The sequence below is a fragment of the Centruroides vittatus genome, unplaced genomic scaffold, assembly GCF_030686945.1.
Source record: "Centruroides vittatus isolate TY-2023 unplaced genomic scaffold, ASM3068694v2 contig_484, whole genome shotgun sequence".
Lineage (NCBI taxonomy): Eukaryota > Metazoa > Arthropoda > Arachnida > Scorpiones > Buthidae > Centruroides > Centruroides vittatus.
Window position 1 is genome coordinate 423,559 of NW_027122274.1, and position 25,771 is coordinate 449,329.

At 30.9% G+C, this 25,771-nt stretch overlaps 3 protein-coding genes across 6 annotated transcripts in view; 2 read left to right on the plus strand and 1 right to left on the minus strand.

Moving 5' to 3' along the window:
• Dim1 (thioredoxin-like protein Dim1) lies at positions 1–13,690 on the plus strand. Of its 3 annotated transcripts, none has more exons than XM_067273595.1 (3): positions 25–84; positions 3,744–3,783; positions 13,195–13,690. In XM_067273595.1, the coding sequence occupies exon 3, from the start codon at positions 13,200–13,202 to the stop codon at positions 13,626–13,628; it is 429 nt and encodes a 142-aa protein (XP_067129696.1). In that variant the 5' UTR covers positions 25–84; positions 3,744–3,783; positions 13,195–13,199; the 3' UTR covers positions 13,629–13,690. The 3 variants fall into 3 exon arrangements, with proteins under 3 accessions (XP_067129697.1, XP_067129696.1, XP_067129695.1); XM_067273594.1 differs by having other exon boundaries at positions 28–84; positions 3,741–3,783; XM_067273596.1 differs by lacking the exon at positions 3,744–3,783 and having other exon boundaries at positions 1–84.
• LOC136977939 (uncharacterized) lies at positions 6,235–7,617 on the plus strand. Its single transcript, XM_067273553.1, has one exon. The coding sequence runs from the start codon at positions 6,235–6,237 to the stop codon at positions 7,615–7,617; it is 1,383 nt and encodes a 460-aa protein (XP_067129654.1).
• The window catches only part of LOC136977975 (uncharacterized), a 15,102-nt gene continuing 3,014 nt past the window's right edge, over positions 13,684–25,771 (minus strand). For both annotated transcript variants that reach the window (XM_067273593.1, XM_067273592.1), the window contains exons 2-10: positions 25,088–25,237; positions 24,864–25,019; positions 22,794–22,909; positions 14,846–15,058; positions 14,567–14,764; positions 14,377–14,504; positions 14,167–14,316; positions 13,966–14,107; positions 13,684–13,899 (exon numbers count right to left, since the gene is read on the minus strand). In XM_067273593.1, coding sequence (XP_067129694.1) covers positions 13,870–13,899; positions 13,966–14,107; positions 14,167–14,316; positions 14,377–14,504; positions 14,567–14,764; positions 14,846–15,058; positions 22,794–22,805 — 873 coding nt within the window. In that variant the 5' untranslated portion in view covers positions 22,806–22,909; positions 24,864–25,019; positions 25,088–25,237 and the 3' untranslated portion in view covers positions 13,684–13,869. The remainder of the gene's footprint in view (positions 13,900–13,965; positions 14,108–14,166; positions 14,317–14,376; positions 14,505–14,566; positions 14,765–14,845; positions 15,059–22,793; positions 22,910–24,863; positions 25,020–25,087; positions 25,238–25,771) is intronic.

Sequence of the window (25,771 nt, forward strand, 5' to 3'; positions counted from 1 at the left end):
ACGGCTGCATCCTTATAGTCAAAACTTGCTTGATTGAATGCTATGTTTTGTTTTGATAAGAAGAATTGTATTCGTATTTGATAGGTTCGTATTCATTTTTGTTCTTCAGATAAACTATCGATAATATTCCTGCTAGACATTGAAATAAATCAGAGTTGGAATAACTGATTTATTTTAATATTTATAAAACACTTCGTTGACAAAACCTCAGTTCTTATTGAATTGGAATTTGGTAGAAGTTACCTTTAGTCAACATCCATGTATAGTTCTGTTTCACTTTTTGGTCTATTAAATGAATATCTACCTGTATAAAGTGTCCATTCAGTAATGATTTGCTGTAATTATTTACAGTCAGTACATCACACGTTTTAATTGATGTAAATTATTTCAAAATAGCCCCTTTAGACAGATGTTCATTTAATAGGGACCCAAAAAAGTGATAGAGAATACAGTTTGAAAGGTTTTCTTCCATAAAATTAAACGATTCTAGATTAATTTGACTTGGACATTTCCAAAACACACAGAATTTTTTGGGAATGATCTAGTACATTTTTGTGGGTTACTACCTTTTACATCTAGACCCTTCATTTTATGAATTGCTTTATTAGAAGACAAATAAGTAAAAGTCCATACTTACTACATGGGGCATTTTTTTCTAATTTTGCTCTCTTAAGACACCTCTCTAGTAGATGTGTCCTAAACATGAAATTTTTGGGGTTATGCATATAATAAGAGCTATAAGCGAAAACTCATCAGATTACTTACCAACTCTGTACGGTGGAAACCATCATTGCTTAACCTTGTTCACATCATGGAGTAGCACGTTGGATGGTGGATGCTTACGATTCGTGTCGTGTGACCTTAATTCCATGTCATCCGGTCACATGATTACCTCACTTGACGTTTCGGTCACGTGACTACAGCTCTGATGCGTTTCCGGTCAGCTATATCACGTGATAGATCAAAGATGTCATAGAGTGCGTTTGTTAGTAGTGGTTGTTTGTAGACATTGCGAACAACAGACAAAGAAAGAAAAAGATGGCAACGTCTGTAGTATTAACAACATCGTGATGGCAGGATCCATAACTTTAAAATATGCATTTTTAGACAAAATTTTTAAAAAGGCTTTCAATAGTGTGGGTACCAGCAGAGGTAGGACAAAGTCATACCTCTTGTCAGCAAACAGGTCAGTGATCTGCCCACGTGTCAAGGATAACTGGTTTCTGCTTGGGTTTAGTGGTCTCGAAGAGTCTGGATTTAATTTATCAGGTTGAGTGAAGGAGGTTGGTGAGGTCGTCGGTAAGGTGATGGCGATATACAAGTAATTGACACCATGTAACAAATAAACAAATATTTATTAGATAACGTAAACGACAATTACAAATTCTAACATCGACTTGGGTCTCTAGCTTCCTAACACCCGTAGGGTGGTCTGAGAGAGAGTTTACATTAGCTCTTTATCGTACCTCTTCGATTCCTAGCACAGAGTGGCAGATCTTCAAAAGACAAAGGGAGAGAGACTTCTAAGGTCATCGGGTGATCTGGTTGAGGTGATGGGTCCAGTTCTGGAGGGAAGCTCGGCGGATTGCTCGGAATTCAACGTGCGGTCTCTTTCTTGGACTCGCATGCTGTAGCTTGTCCTCGGACACTCTCGACCCCTTGGTCTGTTGGTCTCTCCCTTTTATCCCCCGAGTCACATTGTTTTTTTACGCCAATCGCGAAATTTAGCATTTAGTTCCGCGTGACACATTTGATGCGTTTCTTTGGTCGAAGGAAATGTAATTATTCTCTGGTTTTAAGTCATCCTCCAGTCCTACGTTTGACAAAAATGGTAATTGAAGGGAGAACAAACAAAAACATGGAAAGTTTTTCCATTTCCGGTCAGTCCGGCCCTCACAATAGCATTCAAAGTATTCACGAAAAATACTCGAGACAACACTTACCACTTACAGCACTGTGTGGGTATATATGTATTGATGTGTGCTTTCATAACTTGTAATTTTTCATTCATAAAACATCACATAATAGACACTAAAACAGTGGAACTATCTGAGCCATGGAGCATGCCACATTGCCTCCTACCATAAACTACTATTACAAACACCCATTGTTGCATCTGACAGCATGCTTCCCACTAGAATGTAGAAACGAGTTCAGAATTTTTATCCTTTATTGCTAACACATGACTACTTCTTGGGGACAATCCGCATGGGCAGTTTGACGAACTTTGTTCGAGTTACACCATAATATTCTGTAACGAAATTCACGGGCTAAGATTTGACAACCATGATTTATTTTTCGAGATTAACTTTTTTAAAAAGAGAACAGAATCAAATTACTTTAAAATTCAGATTAAATGTTTATGAATGTAAATTTATTATCTAATTTTATAAACATATGTGTTTTATATAGCCTAACTAATCATTTTAATTTAAAAATGTAAAGTTATATAACAATAATTTATATGTAAGATGTGGGATCGATTGGCTACTACATAAAGACCTGCTTTAAAACAATACATGTAAATGTGTTAGAGCAGTGTTCATTCACCCAGTTTTTTTTTTTTTTTCATTTCAATACCTCGTGGACCAATACTTTTGTGAAATTAAATAAAAATCATTATTTTTATTTAACTTTACATAGATAAGACGGATTATCTCTGGCCACAGTTTGAGTAGCACTGTGTCACAAAGTTCAATCGGTCACAGGTAAAGGGCGTTAAGTCAGACGGTGGATGACTTTGTTTTAAATTTCTTTTATGAATCACTCAAATTTTATTTCTTATCAGAGTTTGCAATTAAACACAAAATATCTATAGCTTTTAACACCAAATAGTATACAAAAATGATTCCATATTGAAAGAAATCAGAAGTAATGTAGTGGACAGAAAATTGTCAAACGTGATGTATTTAAAGAACGGATAACATAACCCTTCTAGATATTTGGCTGGATTCTTAATGCTTAAATGTAAAAAGTTTGATATCTAAAAAGGTTTGGTTTTTTAGAAATGCAATCATAAAACAAATTGTTTAACTTGGAAATTTTTTCCTACTGCTTCGAGTGGGATAAACTGGAAATGGAAGACTGTCGCTTAATGCATTCAAAACAGTCCTAAAAAACAGTAAAATCTTATAATTTTTTCCAAAGTGAGTGTAGCAGCCTTAAATCCTTTCTAGAAAATTACTCTTTTAAAGAGATTTTGTAATCTGTTTTGTAAAAGAGAATCTGTTTCTGTATAAAATTTAATACTTAACGTTTATAATTTTAAATAGAAATCTTTTTTAGAAAATAGAAATTTAGCTATTAGCAGAAATAAAGTCTAAAATATATATAGGCCTATATACAGTATATATTTTAAAATTTATTATAAAATATTATATATATAATATTTTTAAATTTAGTTATTTTTTATTTAATTATTTATTTAATTTATAGAAAATTACTTTAAAAAAAAGAGATTTTATAGGAAAGAAAATGCTATTAAACTTTTAATATTACTGTTAATGTTTAAACATTTAAGAATTTAGCAAGAGAATCAAAACAGTTTGGGAACCACTGGTCTAGAATATTCCTGTTTGTAAAGTACATTTCTTATATTTCATGTCATCACATTCCTTTCCAATACTTTCTTCATGCAAATAGTAATGTGATAATTAAATATTACATTAAAGAATTAGAGAAATGTTAGCAAAAACAATAATTATATTTGATGTTTTTTTTAATTATGTTTTTTGATTTAGCAGGTTATTCAAATCAGAAAATAGGCAGCTCATTTCCTTGAAGGTATTGTGTAATGTTTTATTTTATATATTCGATATACTTTCTGTAATTTCATATGTAAAGGAAAAAAAAAAACTGAAAGTGTTATACAGTCAGTTCAAAAAGTTTAGACTAGTAGGTTATATCTCCTTTATTATGAATTACAGACTTTATTCTTTTTGGCATACTATTAATATGTGGTTGACATTGCAGAAGATTAATTTCAGACAAAATTTATAAGTTTTTCTTTTAAATCTTATCTTTTGTATAGGTTAGATTAGAGTTAGATTAGATACAGTAGTTTTTTATAAATATTTTCAATTGGGGACAAGTCTGGTGAGTTTCCAGGCCAATACAAGAGCTTTATTTTTTTTTTTAGATACAAACCATTCTGGCTTATTTGCATGTGACATTTAGCTCCATCCCATTGAAAGATTACATCATCATGAAAATGATCTTCCATTGTTGGGATGAGGAAATATTTTAAAATATCAGAATACACATCACAATTTACTGTCTCATTACGAAACAGTTTTTCAAGTCCGTTATAGTCAAATGAACCCCACACCATAATTTCAGTGGAAAATTTAATAACTTAAACAATCTAGATCAGGCCTGGCCAATCCAAATTGTTTTGCGGGCCACTTTGATCATGCGTAATATTACGGTGAGCCACAATTTAGGCAAACATGCTTTTAAAAAAGTAAAACAAATACAAAATGAATAAGATTTTATTGTTATACCAAGAGTTTGTACTCGCACATGTGCATTATAACAATGACACAGCAAATTTTCATTTATTTAATTGTTTTGGTATACACATAACAAGAAACAAAAGTTTTAATAAAAGTTTAAACAAAAGTTTATTTATGTAATATCATTTAGCGGGCCACACAATTTAACGTGACAGGCCGCAGGTTGGCCAGGCCTGATCTAGATTGTTGGTTTCACATTTCAAGTGCCAAACTTTTTCTCCATTATGTAAATCAACACAAAACATACTACTCTCATCATTAAAAATGACTTTTTACCATTATTTGGATGTAAAATACACAATTTTATGCCCAGTTTAACCGTTTTTTTTATTTTTTTAATTTCTTCATTTTTAAAAACTATAATCTCCATTGGACGAAAATTTACAGACATTTCTTTTTTTCTTTTAAATTTCTTTTATCAGATGAAATCTCTCTTTTGGTTTTGCTGTTTTTTAACCCATCACCTTCAAATAATTGTAAACCATTGTTTTTGAAACTGGTTTCCAATTACAGATTTCAATTCTTGTGACATCTGTTGCATGCTTGCATGTCTATTTTGTTTTAAAATTTTTGAAGTGCTGATTTCTGTTGTTTTTGAAGTAATTTTGAACAACCAGAGTGTTTTTCAGCATTTAGATTTCCAGTTTCAGTAAACTTTTGAATTACTTTTTACATTGTAGCCTGCAAACAATTCATTTTTCTTGCTATTTCTTGTTACTTAACACTTTCTTCGTGTAAAGCAATAATTTTGGCTCTGATCCAATTGTATTGTTGTTTCTTGCCCGTGATGTTTACCCTACTCTATTTTTGTAACAATTGCTGGACAATTTATACAATACTATATGCAAATTATATTGTGGTAAAAATTACATATTTTATCACAATATACTTATAATATACTTAGTAACTCTAATGCCAAATTTATTTCTAATCTATAATCATATATCCAAAATTTAGCCCGATTATTTACGGCAGTTGTTGGTCTAATATACTTATAATTGATCGATACTTATTAATTTATTTCATATTATTCTAAAGTTTTTGAACATCATGCATTTAAGTAAAAAGTGACTTTTTAACACTATTAAGAAATGAAAGAGAAATGTTTATTGGACTGTAAAACAAACGTACTACACCTTTTAAGTATTCAGTAGGAAGTTTTTATTAGATAAAAACATTTTTGGCTGCGTTAATCAGCCTTCGTCAGTTAACGAATATCAAAAACGAACAAAATTCGAAATTACAAAAAATGGCGTTCGAAATTTACAAAAAACTGCGCTTGCGCATTGACGGGTTTAAGCCCCGTTTTCCGTATCAAAACATGATGCTATTCGACAAGAGACTTCCAGGCCGATGATAGGCCGTCTGCATCCCGGTGGTTGATGCAAAGCATAGATAAGTGCGCCTTATGTATTTCCATTTTTTCCAAGTATTTGATAGCCTGCCTGGATCGAGTGGCTCTGACAATGGAGGCCTTATCCTAATGCATCGTTATATCTTGTTGCCTAGCAAAGGTTGCTAGGACCGTGTTGTCACTGCCATAGCTTATTGAGTATTTATGCTCTTTTATTCTTTGTTTGAGGTTACGTAAAGTGGCGCCTATGTATACAATGTCAGTGTTAACATAGTGAAAGCTGATAAAACCAAAGGCTTTGTTCTCTGTCAACGGGAATCTTATAACCAGAAGCTACGTGAATATATTAATGAAACGGATTGCATTATGGCACCGGACAGATTTTTAGATACCCTCCAGAACAGGGTTAAGAAGTTCTCCTTATTCTCCTTGGCTCACGTTTTGCATTTGGATCATGCTGTTGTAAGTGCACCGGCGCCGCCACAAATTTTTGCTTTTGGGAAGACGCACAAGCCGGGCCAGCAAATTCGTCCTGTCGTGGAAAAATGTCGGGCACCAACGTTTCTCCTAGAAAAGAAGCTGGTTAAGTTCGTACAGAATAATCTACAGGCTTACCCCTTTAGCATAAAAAGCTCCTTGCAACTGGTGCAAAAACTGGAGGATGTTATGTTGACAGACAGAGAAATCATGACCGTTATGGACTTTAAGTTCCTATACCCATCCATCAAGCTTCCACCATGCTTCTATGCATTAAGGGACTTTTTGTTCGCCAACGTAGAGAATTCCCACAAGTATCACATGCATATCTTGGAATTAGCGGATTTGGTCTGCCACTCTTCTTTCTTCGAGTTTGATGAGAAAATTTATATACAAGGAAGGGGTGTCCCCATGGGGAGCCCCATGTCCGCAGTCCTCTGTGAGATGGTGCTACGCAACCTCGAGTGCGATATCTTACTGTTATTCCGCAACGACATGGTAATTTACACCAGGTACGTTGATGACATTTTCATCCTCTGGGCTGATGATCGCAACATCCAGCATTTCATAGACGTAATCAACCACAACCCATATGGTCTAACTGTAGAATTGGATCAACAGAGTGAGTTCCTTGTTAACTTCATGGACCTTTCCATCGCCTGCAAAGAAGGGGAGATAAGAACGAGTGTCTACCGGAAACCAGTATATCACCCCCTCGTCATCCCCAGTAACTCTATAGACCCCGGACAGTTTAAGATGGCGGCGTTTCGTTCCTGGATCCGGCGAGCTTACACCCACTGCTCAAGTATTCAAGACACTTTAAAGGAGTTAGCCTACATACAAAAGGTGGCTGCACGGCATGGTTACCAAAGAAGTGTTGTTGATCACCTAATAACTAAATTGCAGAAGAACAGTCGGCAGCGCAACGATGGAAATTCACAGAAAGCAGTTGTGTTGAGCTATATGCCCTTTCTTAATAAGGTTGTCAAAAATGTGGCCAGAGAGAAGAACTTGCGCGTAATTTACAAACACAATCCAACGGTTTACCGTCTACTGAGAAATGACAAGAGGAGAGATCGCTCCAGTGAGTTAACAGGGGTATATTCTATACCGATAAAAGATCATCATTTTAACACCGACATTGTATACGTAGGCGCCACTTTACGTAACCTCAAACAAAGAATAAAAGAGCATAAATACTCAATAAGCTATGGCAGTGACAGCACGGTCCTAGCAACCTTTGCTAGGCAACAAGATATAACGATGCATTAGGATAAGGCCTCCATTGTCAGAGCCACTCGATCCAGGCAGGCTATCAAATACTTGGAAAAAATGGAAATACATAAGGCGCACTTATCTACGCTTTGCATCAACCACCGGGATGCAGACGGCCTATCATCGGCCTGGAAGTCTCTTGTCGAATAGCATCATGTTTTGATACGGAAAACGGGGCTTAAACCCGTCAATGTGCAAGCGCAGTTTTTTGTAAATTTCGAACGCCATTTTTTGTAATTTCGAATTTTGTTCGTTTTTGATATTCGTTAACTGACGAAGGCTGATTAACGCAGCCAAAAATGTTTTTATCTAATAAAAACTTCCTACTGGATACTTAAAAGGTGTAGTACGTTTGTTATTAAGAAATGAATTTTTTAACATGAAAATATAGCTAAAAGACTAGACTAAGTATTTTTTATTTAAATTTTTCATAATTTTTTATTTCACGTATTTATTGTTATTCAGGGGTTGATACTTTATGATGGAGTTAAATTATTATAAACTTTTTGAACTTGACTGTATATTATTAGATTAACTAGCTGACCCGGCCACGCGTTGTTGTGACTCAAAATGTATCTATTATAAATGTATAACACTTTCCCCATGGGTGGAATTTCAAAAAATCCCTTCTTAGTGTACAGTTTTTTGACGTACCCTATTAAAACGCATCTAAAATAGTATAATAAAAGCCGAGTTCTTCATAGTAAGCCTTAATCCCGTCACTTTTCCCGCTGGGGAATATCGAAAAATCCCTTTTTAGTGTATATTCTGTTGACGTAACCTATTAAAACGCAATTAAAAATGCAAAAAACCGCATGTAAAAAAGTATAATAGAAGCCGAGTTCTTCACGGTAAGCCTTAATCCCGTCCATCTCCCCCCACTGGGGGGAATTTCGACATGTATATTATATAAAAACACGTGCATATTCGAATGCAACGTTGTGTCAAAATTTCAAAGGAATCGGTAGGAACAAACGAACGTTATATTTTATTTATATAGATAGATAGAAAATGATCTGCTTCAGTCCATTCTCACAGAAAAGTATAATGCCTGACAGAAAAGCAAACTTAGGTCGTCGGAAGGTAGCGCCATCTGTTGGACATAAAAGCCGTAATCCATATATAAATATATTTTTAAAAGGGGGGAAATGGTGTAGGGGTATGAAAAATAGATAGTAGCCGATTCTCAGACCTACTGAATATGCATATGAAATTTGGTAGAAATCGGTAAAGCCGTTTCGGAGGAGTACGGTAACAAAAATTGTGACACGACAATTTTATATATAAGATAGGTTAAATTACTATATATTTGACCTGAAATAATTGCACATTTTCAAGTCTTCACATGTAAATCCCTTTGCTAGATGATCAGGAAAAGAAAATGACTTCATGTAAACAAAACTTTGAGTTATTCTGGTTCAAGTTTTCAATATATTTCAATATTTTTTGTTGCTTTCTAATCCACTGTATTTCAGTTTTTGATTTTGTTAGTTTCTAATTTATAGTAATTTGTCTGTCTGTCTCTTACAACAATCAGATTAATAATTTTCCGAACAAATATTTCATTTAAAAAAATTATGTTTTCTAAAAAATATTGTTTTGTGAGAATATAAATTAAAAGTTAATCAAGAGTCGTGGCAGTGACTGTGCACCAAGTGAAAAAGTCACTGATTCTTTCACTTGCTATTTGAATTTTTCACTGGGTGTTCCTCTCTGGTATTTAAAAATAAAACTATTTTATCTGGGTCATTTGATTCATTCTCGTCTATTATCAGCAATAAAGATAAATAGCAATGGAAAAAGCAAAGCTTTCTGTTGCATTCCAAATTACAATTTTAAAGCCATATGGGAGCCCAATATAAGTTTTCATCTATTCCCACGTGAAAAACAGATGATTATTCAGAAATCAGATTGGTTATATTTATAAATTAATGACGAAATCGTGTCGCGCTTGATTCTTGTTAACTACGAAACACAATATAGTGCTTTGACAATCACTTGGCTTTCTTCTCCCTTTTATTTAGTATAGTGTTATATATATATATATATATATATATATATATATTTACGAACTTCTCTGAATTCTGAAAGAGTGGATTAGACTGTTAAGAATTGGCAAAAGTTTCCCGATTCTTCAGCTTTACATCAACAAGTTGTGCTGTCGATTTTAAAAGATTTTTTTCTTTAAAGTTTAAAATGCCAGTAATTTTCTGTGGGTTACAAGGCCAGATTTAAGCATTTTGAGGCCCTAAACTTAACTCTATAAGGCCCCTTATCAACCATTTACAATTTTAGAAGTCAATCATAAAAAAATTTAATCGGTTTATGTCACTGATTTAATACAGAAGAAGAAAGACGTAAGTTTTTCACTAGTCTTATGTTTTATAACTGAATTTAATTAAATTTTTATATCCGTTTCATTAAAAATCCTTTTTTATTGGTTTTATCAATTTTTTAAAAAAGACTATATGTTGATTCTTTTCAAAAAAAAAATTACTTTTTATTTTGTACAGTATTTCATTAAAGTATATTTTGTTGGTTTGTAAAAAAAAAATTTATTACAAAATTTAACTTCAATTTTCTTTTTTGTAGAAATGTTTGAGGTCCCTTGAAACTCAAGGCCCTAAGCAACGGCTTTCATAGCTTACTTGTATTGTAAATCCAGCCATGATGAATGAGACAGATGTCAAAGCTGATGTTTTTTAACACAAAGGGCACAAATATGTATTGAATGATCTTGATCATTTGTTTTGAAGCCACATAATGATGTGTTCTGCTAGCAATAATTGTTTTCCTTCTATAAAATTTCTTGATAAACAGCTACATGCAACATATAGCATTATATCGGACAGTAATATACAATTAATTCTACATTACTAGTTACAAGTGACCCAGATAATGTAGTCATTTTGTAAAAATGCAGCTCCCTCTATAGTTTATGAAAAACACGAATATACAAGATTCATAGTTACTGATTTTTGGGGATTGATTTCTCTGCCCCAAATGCCTATAGTAATTCTGAACATCTCATTAAAAAGATAATTGTTTTCTTAAGTAGTATGTAAAATTTCAGGTTTTTCTGTAAAAAGGTTGCCAAAATAGTGCAAAAATTGCCAAAAAACCGCTATGTTTTCTTTACTGCAGATACTCATAGAGAAAACCTATTGGGTCTAGAAAGCTCAGATTTTAAACTTAAGCCTTTCTCGTTATCAGTAAGGTTCTGATGAAACTTCCACATTAATAAATCAAAGTTCACAGGTATTCCCCATAATACTGTTTTACTTTTATTGCATAATTTTATGCTTGTAAAGATAAAATTGCATTGAAATAAATACTTTCATTCAAAATGTTATCCAGAATAACAAAAACTAAAATTTATGCACACTTTTTATAACAATTTTACTAATGGCATGTGGAAAGCATTTTGGTCAGTAGCTGTTGTCACTGAGTGCCAACCAAACTGTACATCATCATCATAGGTCTTGATGTAATAAAACAATCATTAATCAAAAAACAATTGATATCCAAACAAAAACATCTAAGATGTAAAAAATTTCATTAAGTAAAATTATGACAATTTAGATTACAGTCAAATTTTTTCTTCGGTGTTTTTCCTTGATGATAATAAACTTGCCATTTCAAAGCAGTAACCACAAGATTTTTACTTACATTAATGTTTTTTACATTTTGCTTTGAAACGCCAAGCTTATCTTTACGACAGAAAAACGCTCATTCAAAAGATGCATTATGCAAAATCACCATGTGAGGTATCTTACGAATTTTTTTTGTTTTGCTATGTTAGAAATATCATCTTTCCATCTATCAAAATATATGGTTTTAATTTTCTGCCTGATTCACATTTTTGCCCTTAACATTCTGCTAAGGGCAAAAATGTGGCATTAAATATAGTGATGTCTGAAGAAAAACTTGATTGCACAAAACAAAACTTTGATAGCTAATAACATTAGAACTATACAAGACTATGGAATGCAACTTAGCCTGTTAGTACACTATCTGATTATCATTATGTAATTCAATTAAAAGATTTTGAATATGCATGCTTACTGAGCTATGTTCATCCAATATTAAGCAAACAAAAATTTGCAAGGATTTTGATTAATTTCCAAACAGTTTGATTTTTAGTGTAACTATGTTTTGTTTTGTTTTAGGCTATTAGAAACAGCTTCTTTTATCATATTTAGCTTAATGCTTGTAATAGAAATAATAATGGAGGAATGCAGCATTTAAAATACTTATGATTTTTATCCTCACAATGGTTTTGAACTTATTGTGTACTGTAAGATACCTGAAATGGAAATGTCTTAAGGGAGATGATACTATTGGATTCATTGTCAGAACTTTTACTGGTGATCAAACACAGCTGAGGGACAAACTATCAGACTTAAGCCCTAGTCAGTACATAGCTTGCATGAGTGGGTTGGTAACATTGGAAATATTAATTAAAGAAAGAGATGCATTTGATGATTTTTTCATCCACATGGCCTTGTAGATTATTTTACTGGTCTATATAAAATGTTCCTTTAAGACTAGCAGAGGAGTTTAACATTGCCATGAACATCAACAAGTATGAGTAAGGAATGTGAAGACCCCTTTCGGATATGTTAGTATACTTACTGCAACAAGTGAAAAATGAGGACATTGAATGAGAAAAATGACGTAATGAAAATATTAAATGACATTAACTTGCAGTCTACAAATAACTTTCTTAAACTAATTTCTCTCTTTGTGTTCTTTAGTCTTCACTAACATTGTGTGCAGTTGTTTTTAGTTTTATTTTATATGGCAGGCATGGACAAATGCGGCTCTTGCTGAAAGTGTTAATTTCTGTTTTTTATTAATATTTTTACAATTTTATTTTTATAATTTTGTGAAAATATGTTTATTAAAAAAATTCAATATTTGTTTTATAATATATTTATATAATAAAATTGTGCACCTTATATACTATCCGCCACGACAGTACGGAACTGTGGCTCACACTGAATTCTTGCTTGCCCACCCGTTATATAGTATAGTAATTAAATGTTGATGCATGGTAATTATGTTAAAGTCTTCTGTTTATTTGTCATTTAGTTAGTCGAGTATCTTTTAAACTTATTTGTATTTAAAATATGCATCTGATTTATATTCCTGTCTCTACGAGGACAACAAACATCAATAAATTGTTTGACCAGTTCTCTATGATGGAATCAGTTGTTAAAACTCTGTAGTCTGTGACAAGTCTCACTCCTGCAGTTTTATATTTTATTCTATGTAGCTGGACATCTTAGATTTGTCAACAATTGATGTGGAAAGTGGAAAGTATATTTAATGAAAAAAATTATTATTTCCAGTGCTAAGTGGCATGAACTGTTTCTTTTGTAAAATGGTTTTGTAACGAAAGATATTGGTTGATGAAATTTTACATTTAATAAATTATTAGCCCCAGGTCAGAAATATATTGTTATTGTTATATATATATATATATCACTAAAAGTTACACATACACAATATACGTTATGTATTTTTTCTTTTTTCTTTTATTTTATAAACTAGTTTTTATTTTTCTTATAGTGAGAATGTCTTATATGCTGCAGCATCTTCACAATGGATGGCAAGTTGATCAAGCTATCCTCTCTGAAGAAGATCGTGTAGTTGTTATTAGATTTGGTCATGATTGGGATCCTACCTGCATGAAAATGGATGAAGTATTGTATAATATTGCAGAAAAAGTAAAAAATTTTGCTGTTATTTATTTAGTTGACATCACTGAGGTACCAGATTTTAACAAGATGTATGAACTTTATGATCCATGCACAGTGATGTTTTTCTTCAGAAACAAACACATCATGATAGATTTGGGTACTGGAAATAATAATAAAATCAATTGGGCTTTGGAAGATAAACAAGAAATGGTAGATATTATAGAAACTGTGTATCGTGGTGCGAGAAAAGGAAGAGGGTTGGTGGTTTCTCCAAAAGATTATTCTACAAAGTATAGATATTAAAGTTATTTACTTTGAATTGTACAAATATAATAAAGAATAAATTTTGTATATTCTTAAGATAATTTTTAATTTACAAGTTCATTTATAAATACATTTTTAATATAATTGTTACATGTGTTTTTACTCAATACTTGAACAATAAGAATAAAATAACGATGAAATGTTTAACATGCTAGTTGGTAGATTAAAATTTTCTAATCTACTTAAAATACTTTTTCTTTCTTAAATCTATTCATTTTTTTTAGTAAGGTGAGCATTTTTCCAAGAAATCCTAAAATAAAATTTCAAATGTAAAAATTTTAAATTATTATATGAATAAAAAAAATTTATTACCTACTTTATCATATTTAGATCCAACATACTTTTTGAGATGTATAAGATATTCAACAGTAAATTCAAAAACAGTTGCTTTATCTGTTTTGTTACTCATACCTGGTACTAAGTTACGCAATGTTTGACAGGCATTTTTAATACGATTTCTAATTGAAAAGAGTAACATAAATGACATGTAATTAGAAAAATATCTGACTATACGTACCTTCGCTTCCTTTCTTTTTCATTATGATTTTCTCGACCACTGAATGAAAGATATTGTTCATTATCCAATGATCTAATAACTTGGCTAATATGTAAATTAGGTGCAGATATTCTAGTCACTTCACAATTCACTGGTGTATTTTGAGGTGCTCTAAAGTCAAATAATAGATTAGTCAAACAGAAAGTAATCAAATTATGAAATTTTTGATACCTCGGATAGTCTGGTGAAATATTTTCAATTTCTTCTCCACTACTGTTCAGAGGTATTGATGTGCCAGATGCTGGAGTAGAAATAAATCCGCTTGGAGAACTTACAGATCCATAACACTTGGGATTAATCTAATAAATTGCATAAATGTTAATAATTTTAATTGAATAATTTTAAAAATTTTCTATCTTACTTGACTGTGAGGAGACCAAGTAGTGGTATTAGTTAACAGACTCATAGAAATATTTCTTGAGTGATTAGTTAGATTTGGTGAATTTCCTAAAGAAACTTTAGGTCTAGCTACTTCCTCATAATGTGATATTGGAACTTGTTTTAATGAATCAGATAAAATTGGAGTTGAGCATTGCTTTGGCAAAACACATCCTGAACACTAATACAGAAAAAAAAATTATTTTAATTAATAATAATTATTATTATTTAATTATTTTAATCATTTTGATACAAATATTACTCTTTGCCCAAACTGTATCTGGCATAATGGACTGAGACCAGTAAGAGTTGCATTTATAGTATTTTCAGTAGAGTATAATTGATCCTGTACTGTTGTAGAAATGCATGTGTTATAACATCCTTCAGAATCTTGATTGGTAGTGATATTAATTGGTGAGAGTCTTGTCAATGATACAATAGATTCTGAATTACTGCTTGATTCTGTATGTTCCAACTATTTAAAAAAGATAAAAATTAAAATGTTATACTGTAATTCAAAAATAATAATTATAAATATATACATTAATTTTACAATTGCTAATGAAATTTCTTTATTCAAAATGTTTTAAAAAGATTCTAAATAAATTTTTTTAAGGATATATATATTTGATATTTAAAATAGATGCTTTAATCCATATAAATAAAATAGCAAAACTTTTACCAAGTTACTCAGCAGAGAGAGAGTACCATCTTATATCACCTAAGGTTCACTGAGAGAAACTTCTTTAAAGTAAATTTAAAAAATTGTTCCAAAAATAGAATATTCAGTTTCATATTTTTGGGCTGCAATTTGAAATAATTGTAGACCTATAAATTTCCACCGTCATCCATCCATCTGTTTTTTCTTAATCTTGAGAACGGTGTTAGATAGATGAAAGATGAGACCAGATATGGAAACCTTAGGAGCAGGACGCACCAATTAACTATATAAGAACTTCCGATGCAAACCGAAAGTCGTTATTTCAATTCAAAAATTTTCCCCTGAAAGATGTTAGGTGACTGGCATAACTCTTATTATTAAAGGGAAAGTATGAAGTACAGAGGCAAGCCACTACTAATTTGAGGTGGAGAGCATATATTTTACCATGAATTTTAATGAAAAAAATTATCATTTCCAGTGCTAAGTGGCATGACTGTTTCTTTTGTAAAATGGCTTTGTAACGAAAGATATTGGTTGATGAAATTTTACATTTAATAAATTATTAGCCCCGGGTCAGAAATATATTGTTATTGTTATATATATATATCACTAAAAGTTACACATACACAATATACATGTTATGTATTTTTTTCAAAATTATGGTTAAAAATTGCAGCCTTGTGATGATGTCACAATAATTACATTTAAACTATTCTAAATAAATTTACAAATTTAATTCATACAAATTTCTTAATTTATTTATATGGTATTATATATTATCATCATTTCACAGCTGTCTCTCCACTGCTGGATGAATGCCTCTCCTACAATTTTCCATTGTTTTTTGTCTTGAGTGTTTCTTTTCCATTTTCTTCCTGCTGCTTTGGTTATTTCATTAGACCATCTTCTCTTAGGCTGCCCTTACTTTCTTGACCCAGTTTTTTGTTTCCAGAATATCAACTGTTCTATCCATCTTCCATCATTTCTTCTTGTTAAATGTCCTGCCCAGCTCCACTTCAGCTTTTTAATATGCACTAAAACATCATCTAATTTTGTTTGCTCTTATCCAAGTATTTCTCTTCTTATTTCTTAATGTTACAGTAGAGTGTCGTTTATCCGAATCAATTGGGGACTGGGGTTGTTCGGATAACTTATTTTTTGGATAACCAATTACGTATGAAAAAATATATTAACTTATCCCATGTTGAAATTTTTCTCCATTGTGTGTCGCTACGCGTTGAATTTTCGTCAATGTTAAGCCTAATGTAAATTTTTTAAAATAATAATCGTGGCTATTGTATCATTAAAAATTATTTTTTTATTTTGTACAAACAAAATAAATATATTGAAAAATATAAAAACAAAAAATTATATTTTGGAAGTTAATCTAATATCAAAAATGTTTGATTCAGCACCACACAGTCTGACTAGAACGCTTTCAGTTAACCGATGTTTTGGTTGATCAGCTTTTGGATAAACAATGATCTACTGTATTCCTATCATTTTTCTTTCCATTTTCTTTTGAATGACTTTAAGCTTGTTTTCTAGTTTTTCAGATATGAGTCATGTTTCAGATGCACAGGTCAATATTGGCAAGATGCACTGATTGAAAGTTTTTCCTTTCAAAGTTAGTGGCAGGTATCCCCTAAAAATGTCTTTTAATTTTCCAAAGGCTGCCCAGGCAAGTTGACTTATTTTTATTCACTTCCCTTTCAATGTCTCCATTTGGGCATATTATTTGTCCTAGATAGTTAAAATATTCAATATCTTCTTTATGAGGGTTTTCTAGGATGAATTGTTCCATATTAGCAAATTGATTTTGTCTTCTCTATGTTTATTTTCAAACCAATTACTTTACTTGCTTTGATATTGCATCAGTCATTTCTTGCATTTGTTGATGGCTTTTGGAAATCAACTATATCATTTGCATATCTCAAGTTAGATATTTTCTTATTACTAATTCCCTTTTTGTCTAATTTCACTTTCTTGAAAATGAGGTGAAAAACTGTTGTGAATAATTTGATTCTGTGATGGGTGATTTTCATAATTGATTTTAGTAGTATCCCTAGAATTTGCTTTAGAATTCTTGTGTCCTTTTGATGATTCTATCTTTTTTTGTGGTTATGATTAAGGATGTACCGATAAGCAAAATGGCTGATTACCAATTAATCGGCCAATTAGTGTTAATAATTTATTGTATTAATAGGTAATTATATTATGATTATTATCACATGAAATTATATATTCTTAAGAAAAATATAAAATTTCATGCGATTAAAAATAATTTTAAAACAAACAATTTGTTATAAAAATAATTTTCAATATGAAGCTATTTTCTTTCTTTTACTGTGGAAGCCAGCAACCAAGAAACTTCAATAATTCACACAATAGAGACTCTGAAATTATTCTTATTATCAAAAGCAAAGGGCAGTAGTTCCTTTAGTGGCATTAATACCACAATAGGACTAGAAAATTCAATAAAAAAACAAAAGATTTTCAGCATATATAGAAAACAAGTCTTTATGCTTGTCATCTTTATTAGATTCAAGATCCGAAATAAAATTTCAAAAAAAAAAGATATGGTAGAGGAAATAAAAAGATGGACAATCGATAGCTTAGATAATGTTGATAATTCAAAATCTCAAGAATTAAATCCTGAAGCTTCCATTTCTGGAGATGATCAAGATGGAAGAGAATCTCTAAATTTTTCTAATTTATTTGATGAATTAGCCTCTGGTAAACAAAAAAATGAATAAGAGCATGTTTTTAAAAAGGAAGAAAAAACTAAACAAGCGAACAAATGTTTCGATCAAGAATTAGAAAAATATTTACATTTACCTCTTATACAAAGACACAGTGACCCATTTTTGTGGTGAAGTTCAAAAAAACTTTTTCCGAATTTGAGCAAAATAGCTATGAAATATCTAAGTGCCCCAGCATCTTCCATTGAAAGGGAAAGAATTTTCAGCACTGGAGGTACATTTATGAACTGGCAAGAAATAGGCTATGCCCTGAAAATGATGAAATTCTCATGTTTTTGCATCACAATTTAAAGGTTTTAAAGTTTTCAGTATTAAATTTTTATTGGTTTTATATATTTAAAGTTTAAGCTTTAAATAAAAGAGATAGCTTTGAATAGGTTATATTATATCTTATAATATGTATTGATAAAAGAAATAATTTAACTTAAAATTTTTTAATATTCAGTTTGTCATGTGATATATAATAAATGCATAACAGAAATTTATTATTTTTTATTACTAACCTTATATGTGACATTCCAACAAAAATATTAAAATGCAAAATTGGCTGATTATTCAAACCGATTAATCGGTGAAATGGCCAATTACCGATTACTGACTGATTAATTGGTGCATCCTTAGTTATGATCCCATCTTTTTTTGGCAATTGTTATCTATTTGTTTCCAATTGATAGTTTTCATTTCAGAATCTTTGGTTTTGTGTTTTGCTATTATATCACTCATTAATTTTTTCTGTGTTAAATTTTCTATTTCTTACATTTTTTTCCTGATTGGTTTAAAATAGAATTTGTAGAACTTTCTCATTATATTGTTTAGGTCTTGTTTTAATTCTCTCCTTTTCTTCATCATAATTCTAATTTCTTATGAAATCTCTTCTTTCTGTAATGGGTTGGATATCTTTGTAGTTGCTTTTATTACTGCTTCAGTGATATGATTGTTTAGTTCATCTAAGTTATTTGGATTTTTTATACGTAGATTATTTGTTATTCTTTCATTTATGGAACTAATGTTAAAAGGTTTGCATTTTATTAACTTTATTCTTTCCAACTTTGTTTAGATGGATTCTTGCCCTGATTAGTCTGTGATCACTTCCAGTGTTGAAGCTTTTTAGGACTGCCACATGTTTAAAAATATCTTTACTGAAGATATAATTTATTTGATTCTTTGTGGTTCTATTTGGGCTTCTCTTTGTTCATTTTAGTTTTTATGGTTTTTTATAGGTGTTCATTATGTACAAATTATGATTACTTGCAAATTCTAATAGTAGTACTTTTGTTGCAATTTCCTGTTCCATGCTCTCCTTTTCTGCCACTTTCTTTTCCAGCTTTTGCATTAAAGTTACCTATAACAATTAAATATTAGTCTTTATTTTTTTATATATTATTTGACAAGTCTTCACAAAATGTTTCTATTTCTTCATTACTAGATTGAGATGTGGGTGCATAAATTATTTTAATGCTATATCTTTTATTAATATTTAGGCTTAACTCAATTATTCTTCTATACAATATTTTTATTATTCTATGTTTTATATTCTTATTAATTAGGAACACCATACCTATGCTTTTCTCAACATCACTTTCTTCATAATTGTACAAATCATGGCCACTCTTAAGTTGTATTAATTCATCCTCTCCTTTTTGTCTCACAGAGTCCTGTAATGTCCAATTTTTATATTTTTTAGTTCATTCTCTATTATTATGTCTTCTCCTTGTAAAGTGTGATAGTTGTAGGTAGCAATGTAAAGTTCCAATCTAGGTTTTGCCCTAAGATTTCCTTCTGGTTTTATCCTCCTTTGCAGGTTTGAGGTAATGCCTTCATTTTATTGAAGTTCTGTTTGTCAATTCCAGGATGTTATGCCATTTTGGCTCTCACATTTTGGCATAGGAGGTTGTGTGATCTAATCTTCTGTGCTGATCAGGCATAGTGAAAGATACATTTTATACCTCAGCAAGATAAATCCATAACTTCAGGAAAAAAATTGACTCTAAGGACTGGGCCTATCGGGCTGAGGTCTGAAGCAGGTGTGGCACTGAATCGGGACTGGGTAAGGCTGTCTTCCTTCAGGGAGTTTGGTTGTTCCTGGACTTTCCAGCGTCAGGACTTTCCTATGGAATGCCTCAGCTACACAGCACATCTGTCCTGACGACAGATGCAATCATTTTGGCAGGCAACTAACAGCTGACTCAGAACTGGCAAGGTTAGTGTTGAAGGTTAGTGTTGACACGATGTGATTTCTGCCGTGGTCTGATTGTCAAAGTGGAGAAATTTGTATTTAGAATACTTTAAATGTAAAAATTTTAAACAATGTTCTGTTTTTGCAAAGTTTTAAATTTACTTGAAAACATGAAGATGGCCTATGGCAGGGATGGCAAACCTTTTTGGTCCACATGCCATATTGTAAGCATACTTAGCTTTAAAGATGTTAATGCGTGCCAAAGTCTTAGACTTCAAATAATGATATTTAAAGAAATTAAACAAATACGCTTTAATTCGAATAAATGTAAAAAATCTGATTGAAAAAAACGATGATCAGGTGATAAACAGAAAGGATGATTGAAAAAGACAAAAATGATATGATATATCACGTGCCAGATGATTTCTCTTACGTGCCACAGGTTCCCCACCCCTATGGTAATACGTTGAAAACATTTGTTAAATAAAGAATTTTCTCTCAGTGAAATTTAGGATATAATAAGATTATAAGCAAAACTTTATGCATGCAAAAATTAACATAAACAATAGTTGATATATTTTACATTCAAATTTCAGTTCAAATGGTATAGATAAGTAAATGAGAGTTATGTTAATATTTGTATAAGCAATACATTAATTATATGTATTTCATTTCTAAGATTAATTATATTATTAAATCTTATAATCCATACTACAGTTTATAAAATATTCTAGTCATTTACACTGATATTTCTCTTAAACAGCTCACCGGACTTTTTAACTTTTCCAGATGCTAAGAGATTTTATTTAAAAATAACTTTTATATTAACCATACTATTAATAAATGAATTATGTGGAGTGGCATCTGTTAAGAGATTTTATCATAAAAACTTTTTAATATTATTATTAATTATTATAAAATCGCAAAACACTTAATTTTGAGGGTAGAGATAAGTTTTATAAAAAAAATTCTAAATGTTAGTAATGAGTAAAATGTTCATTAGGTCCAACCTCTCTGAAAATATGACACCCTTTCTCCCCACCCCTTTGGTCTTTAATCACCAAAATTTAATAGCATCAATGCCCCTTTACACAAGTTACTATGCCAAATTTTTTTTCTTAATCATTACCTTATCCGATATCCACAGAAATGATGGCATTTATTTCATTTCACATATGTATGTGTGCAGCGCCGGATAAAAGGGCGGGCGACTGCCCGGGGCGCCAAATTTTGAGGGGCGTCGATATAAAAATAAAATATTTTTTTAGATTTTATAAATTAAAATTGATCATTTTTCATGAGACATCGATTTTTTTAGCAAGCAATAAATTGTTTTTTCTTTAATAATACCAAATAAAGGTCACAACGCTAATTATTTTATTATTGTCAACAGATATAAATAATATTACAATTATTCAAAGAAAACTATTTGTATAGTCAGAATTCATAATAACTAAAAAAAAAAGATTAATAGACAAAAACAAAAATTTACTAATTAAAATAATGAAACCTAAGAATTTTTATGGCTTTTATCACACAACATTGATGCAGACCAATGCTTTTTAATCTCTAAAAAGTTTACAAATTATCTTTTCACAGTAAATAAAAATAATCAGTATTACGTATCACAACAATCTATTCAAAAAATGGACGAGATCAAATTTATAAATTACAAATATCAACAAAATTATGAATAGTCAAAGTGATACTGGCGCGTCATACGCCTTAATGGTTAAATAACTTTGTCTTTCTGTAAACTTTGCATTAACAACACTTGCCGTGCTTTAAATAAATAAATTTTTTATACAGTTCTTTATTGTGTAATTTTGATTTTTTGTCTTTTTTTACTTTTTTTTTAATTTGCAGTAAATTTGTATATTCTTGTATGAAAGGGCGCCAAATTTTGTTTTGCCCGAGGCGCTCAAAACCCTAGAACCGGCCCTGTATGTGTGTACACACACCCATGAAATTTTTTTCCGTGTTTTTAACTTTTGGGGGTTTCGGGAGATTCAAAATGTGGAGATTGCAAAAAACAGAGTTAAATTTGACATGATTCTAAAATTTCTCCTTATGTATACATAAGAGCTGGGAAAGTAAAAGTTAAGGAAAAATTCCAACAATGAGTTGATTAACTTTCCCTGCAACATTTGGTGGCGCCATCTGTTACGATAGTTAAAAATATTAAAAGTTTTTTAACAATATATTACAAAATGGCAAAAAGCTTCATTTTGAGGATAGGGAGGGGTTTTGTAAATGATGATCATAAATACAAATGTAGTTTTTTTAAACTCTCCACTCAGAAAGCCTCTTTCAGCAATCCCATTATGGGTTCGGCTAGGTTTACAATGGAGCATTCGGATGGTGAGATATTTTGCCCGACATTCAGATGGATCACCCCCTGAAAAATTCCTGGAGTTTTTTGACCGGTCCGGATTCGATTCCCCCAGAACGGTAGGCTGCTACTTTGACCGTACGGTCATCCGACTGTCCTATACAAATTTAGTTATCAAAAAAATTTTTTAATTATTACATTAACAGTCTTTTGAAATAAATTGGCAACTTTTTATTGTAAGTAGGCCTAATATAAAATATACCAAATATTTAAAGTTACCTTTATTTGCATATCTTTGTTGCATGCAGAATTTTGGGAAATGCTTGAATTAGGTTCATCAGGATGATTTTTCTGCTATATTATTATTGTAAGCAATCGAATTGGCTGTCAACGTTCTATTTAAATATTTAAGTAAATCATTATTACAGTAAAACCAATGTAAAGTTTAAAAAAATATAATATTTACATTATGGTATTTTGTTTGTTTTTACAAAATTAGTAAATAGTAAAATAGTAAATCAAAATCTATGATTATAAGCATTAATCCTACATTTCTAATCAATAGTTGTATGACACTTGCACATTCAAAGATTAGATATGTAACAGTTACATAATAATGCTCGTTGCTTAAACCAGCCATTTAAGAAATTTAAAAGTATTACAATATAAAAATATCAAATTGAATTTGTCAGACACGACCAAGCAGCACCTAAATAGGGGACAGTTTCCCCTAAAAGACCTCCTGGGATACATTCTCCCTCGGCAGATCGCCCACGGGCCGCGTTGCCGTAATCAAATAAACCAGCCGTGCTGTACGAAAGTATACTTGTACTTATTTCCATTAAAATCACATTGTTATTTTCTTTTCATTTATATACTGATAGATAAAAAAAAAGTTAGAGTAAAATTTTTAAGAATTCTTCTGTTATTTTTAATTATTTAAATTAAATATTTCGTCCACGATATATAGTTACTAAATTTAGCTATAGAATCAACTGACAAGTAGTTTAGAGTCAGGTTACGTTGCACAAAATAAGCTAGAAAATAGCGTACACAATTTAGTACAGTAGAACCTCGATTAACCGGATTGTTGAAAATAAACAAAACTTACAAATTTGCTGATTTGCACTTGGCGATTGCGACACTGTTTATGTACGTGATGGAATGCATAACTTTTTTTGTCCCAACAACGTCTCACCGGGCACAGTGGTGCTAAACTTTTTAATACATTTTGTGTCTTAATAAAAATATAACTCGACATACATATTTATAAATAATTTATATTCAAATTACATCATTTCTATGGCCAAGGGCGGTGTAAGGCATGGGCGACGTGGGTTACGGCCTCGCGCCTGGAAGGTTTATGCATTACTTAAAAGCCGTGAACGCAACGAAAAAATTTTATTCGTCATAAAACGATAAATAGTTTGCACTTTTATGAATAAAAATTTGACAGTTTCAACTGCTTTTTATTTTATAAAATCCGTCTTCTTGCGCCACCAGAGGGCCTTTAAACAATAGGCAGTATTAGTGCTGGTCAGTCGTAGCACAAATTCAAAACGAACGTTTGTTTCTTGAAAATTTGATTACGATTTAAATACAGTACAGTATTATTTTTCGATTATCCGGATTTTTCCTTATCCGGACTACCTTCATCCCCTATTAGTCCGGATAATCGAGGTTCTACTGTATACGTATCAGTTCGATTTACTACTATTGTTTTTATCCAGTTTTAAACTTTTGGAAGTGGATATGAAAATAATTTAATTTTAATGATTTCTTATATTTATAATTATCATCTATTCCAATAAAAACTTATTCATATAATTATTTCTATGTAATAAATTCCTTAATTGATCATTTAAATTTTCATATTTTTTACATTTCAATTTAATTATAGCTTTAATAATTTGTTTCTTTCCGTATCTAATGTTTCGGGATGACATTTTTTACCGACTTTCTTAGTTTTAACGTATTAGTAGTAGTCTTTTCCTTTAAAAAACACTTTAACTAGTGTATATCATGTTTAAGCATTTCTGACTGTTTTTTCAATCTTATCTTGGATTTCATGCCCATTTCTATTTCTTGATATACACTACAATGTGGATAAAGTTACTGAATTTCGAATTCAATTTTAACCCCCTTCGGAAAAAGGTTTACCATTGCTGAACAAGTTGAAAGATTACTACGACTTTGTAATAATTTTGGTAATATCCGGGTTGACTAGTGTCAGGTTACAGGACGTGTCGAACTAGCGAACGGCCGGATTGCCGAGATTGTACCGTATTTGTATATTTAAATTTATTTTCAATTTTGTATATCGAATTACAAATTTTAAAATTAACTTACTGACTTTCTTTCTCTGTATTCTGAGAGCTGCAAGCTATTTCAGCAAAATTCTGTGATTCAATACCTTTTAAATTTTTTGAATGCTCTATTACTTCCTGTACTCTTATTTCTGGAGAGCAATTAGTATTATTTTCAACACGTTCAATAGAAATGTCTCTGAAATTATTAGTTATATTAACTCTTTTAAATATTTTGTTACATTTGAAAAATCAAAAAAATCTTACGTTATATGTGAATCAGAATGGTCATTTTTATTACTAATTACATCAATATTTTCTAAATCTGTGGTAGTTGCCCTTTTCTTGACTGGTGGACTAGACGTATCTGAATTATCTTGATTTGTTACACAGTTGTCAGTTTGATTAGTATTCATACTAATATATAAATAATAAAATTTTTAAACTTTTAATTTATTTTATTATTCTACTAATTTTAATAATAAATTTAGAGAATATTAGATTGTGAACGATTTATCAATGAAAAAGAACCATTTGTATTATGTTGTTAGAATAAAACTTGCACACTTTTCTTAATCTTTTCCCAATGTATTCGGGTTTATATATTTAGAATGGAACAAAATTCATCGTGGAACGTATGACAAAAAATTATTCTTGACTGATTATTTATAACAATAAACAAAAAAAAAAAAAAAATCAAAAACTTACCAGCAATACGTTTAATTATGAAAATCAAATGTTTCCAGCTGTTCTTGCAGCCATCATCAAGAATTTCCTGATGATGGCGGCAAGAACAGCTGAAAGTGTTTTATTTATCATTCATTGGAATGTATTGAATTCAAGATAATTTTTGAAAAAATCTCAAAAATTCGAATTTCCATTATCTACATACATTTAACTTGAAAAAGATTCATCAGAAATATTTGCAAGTTTACAAATAAGATTTTATTC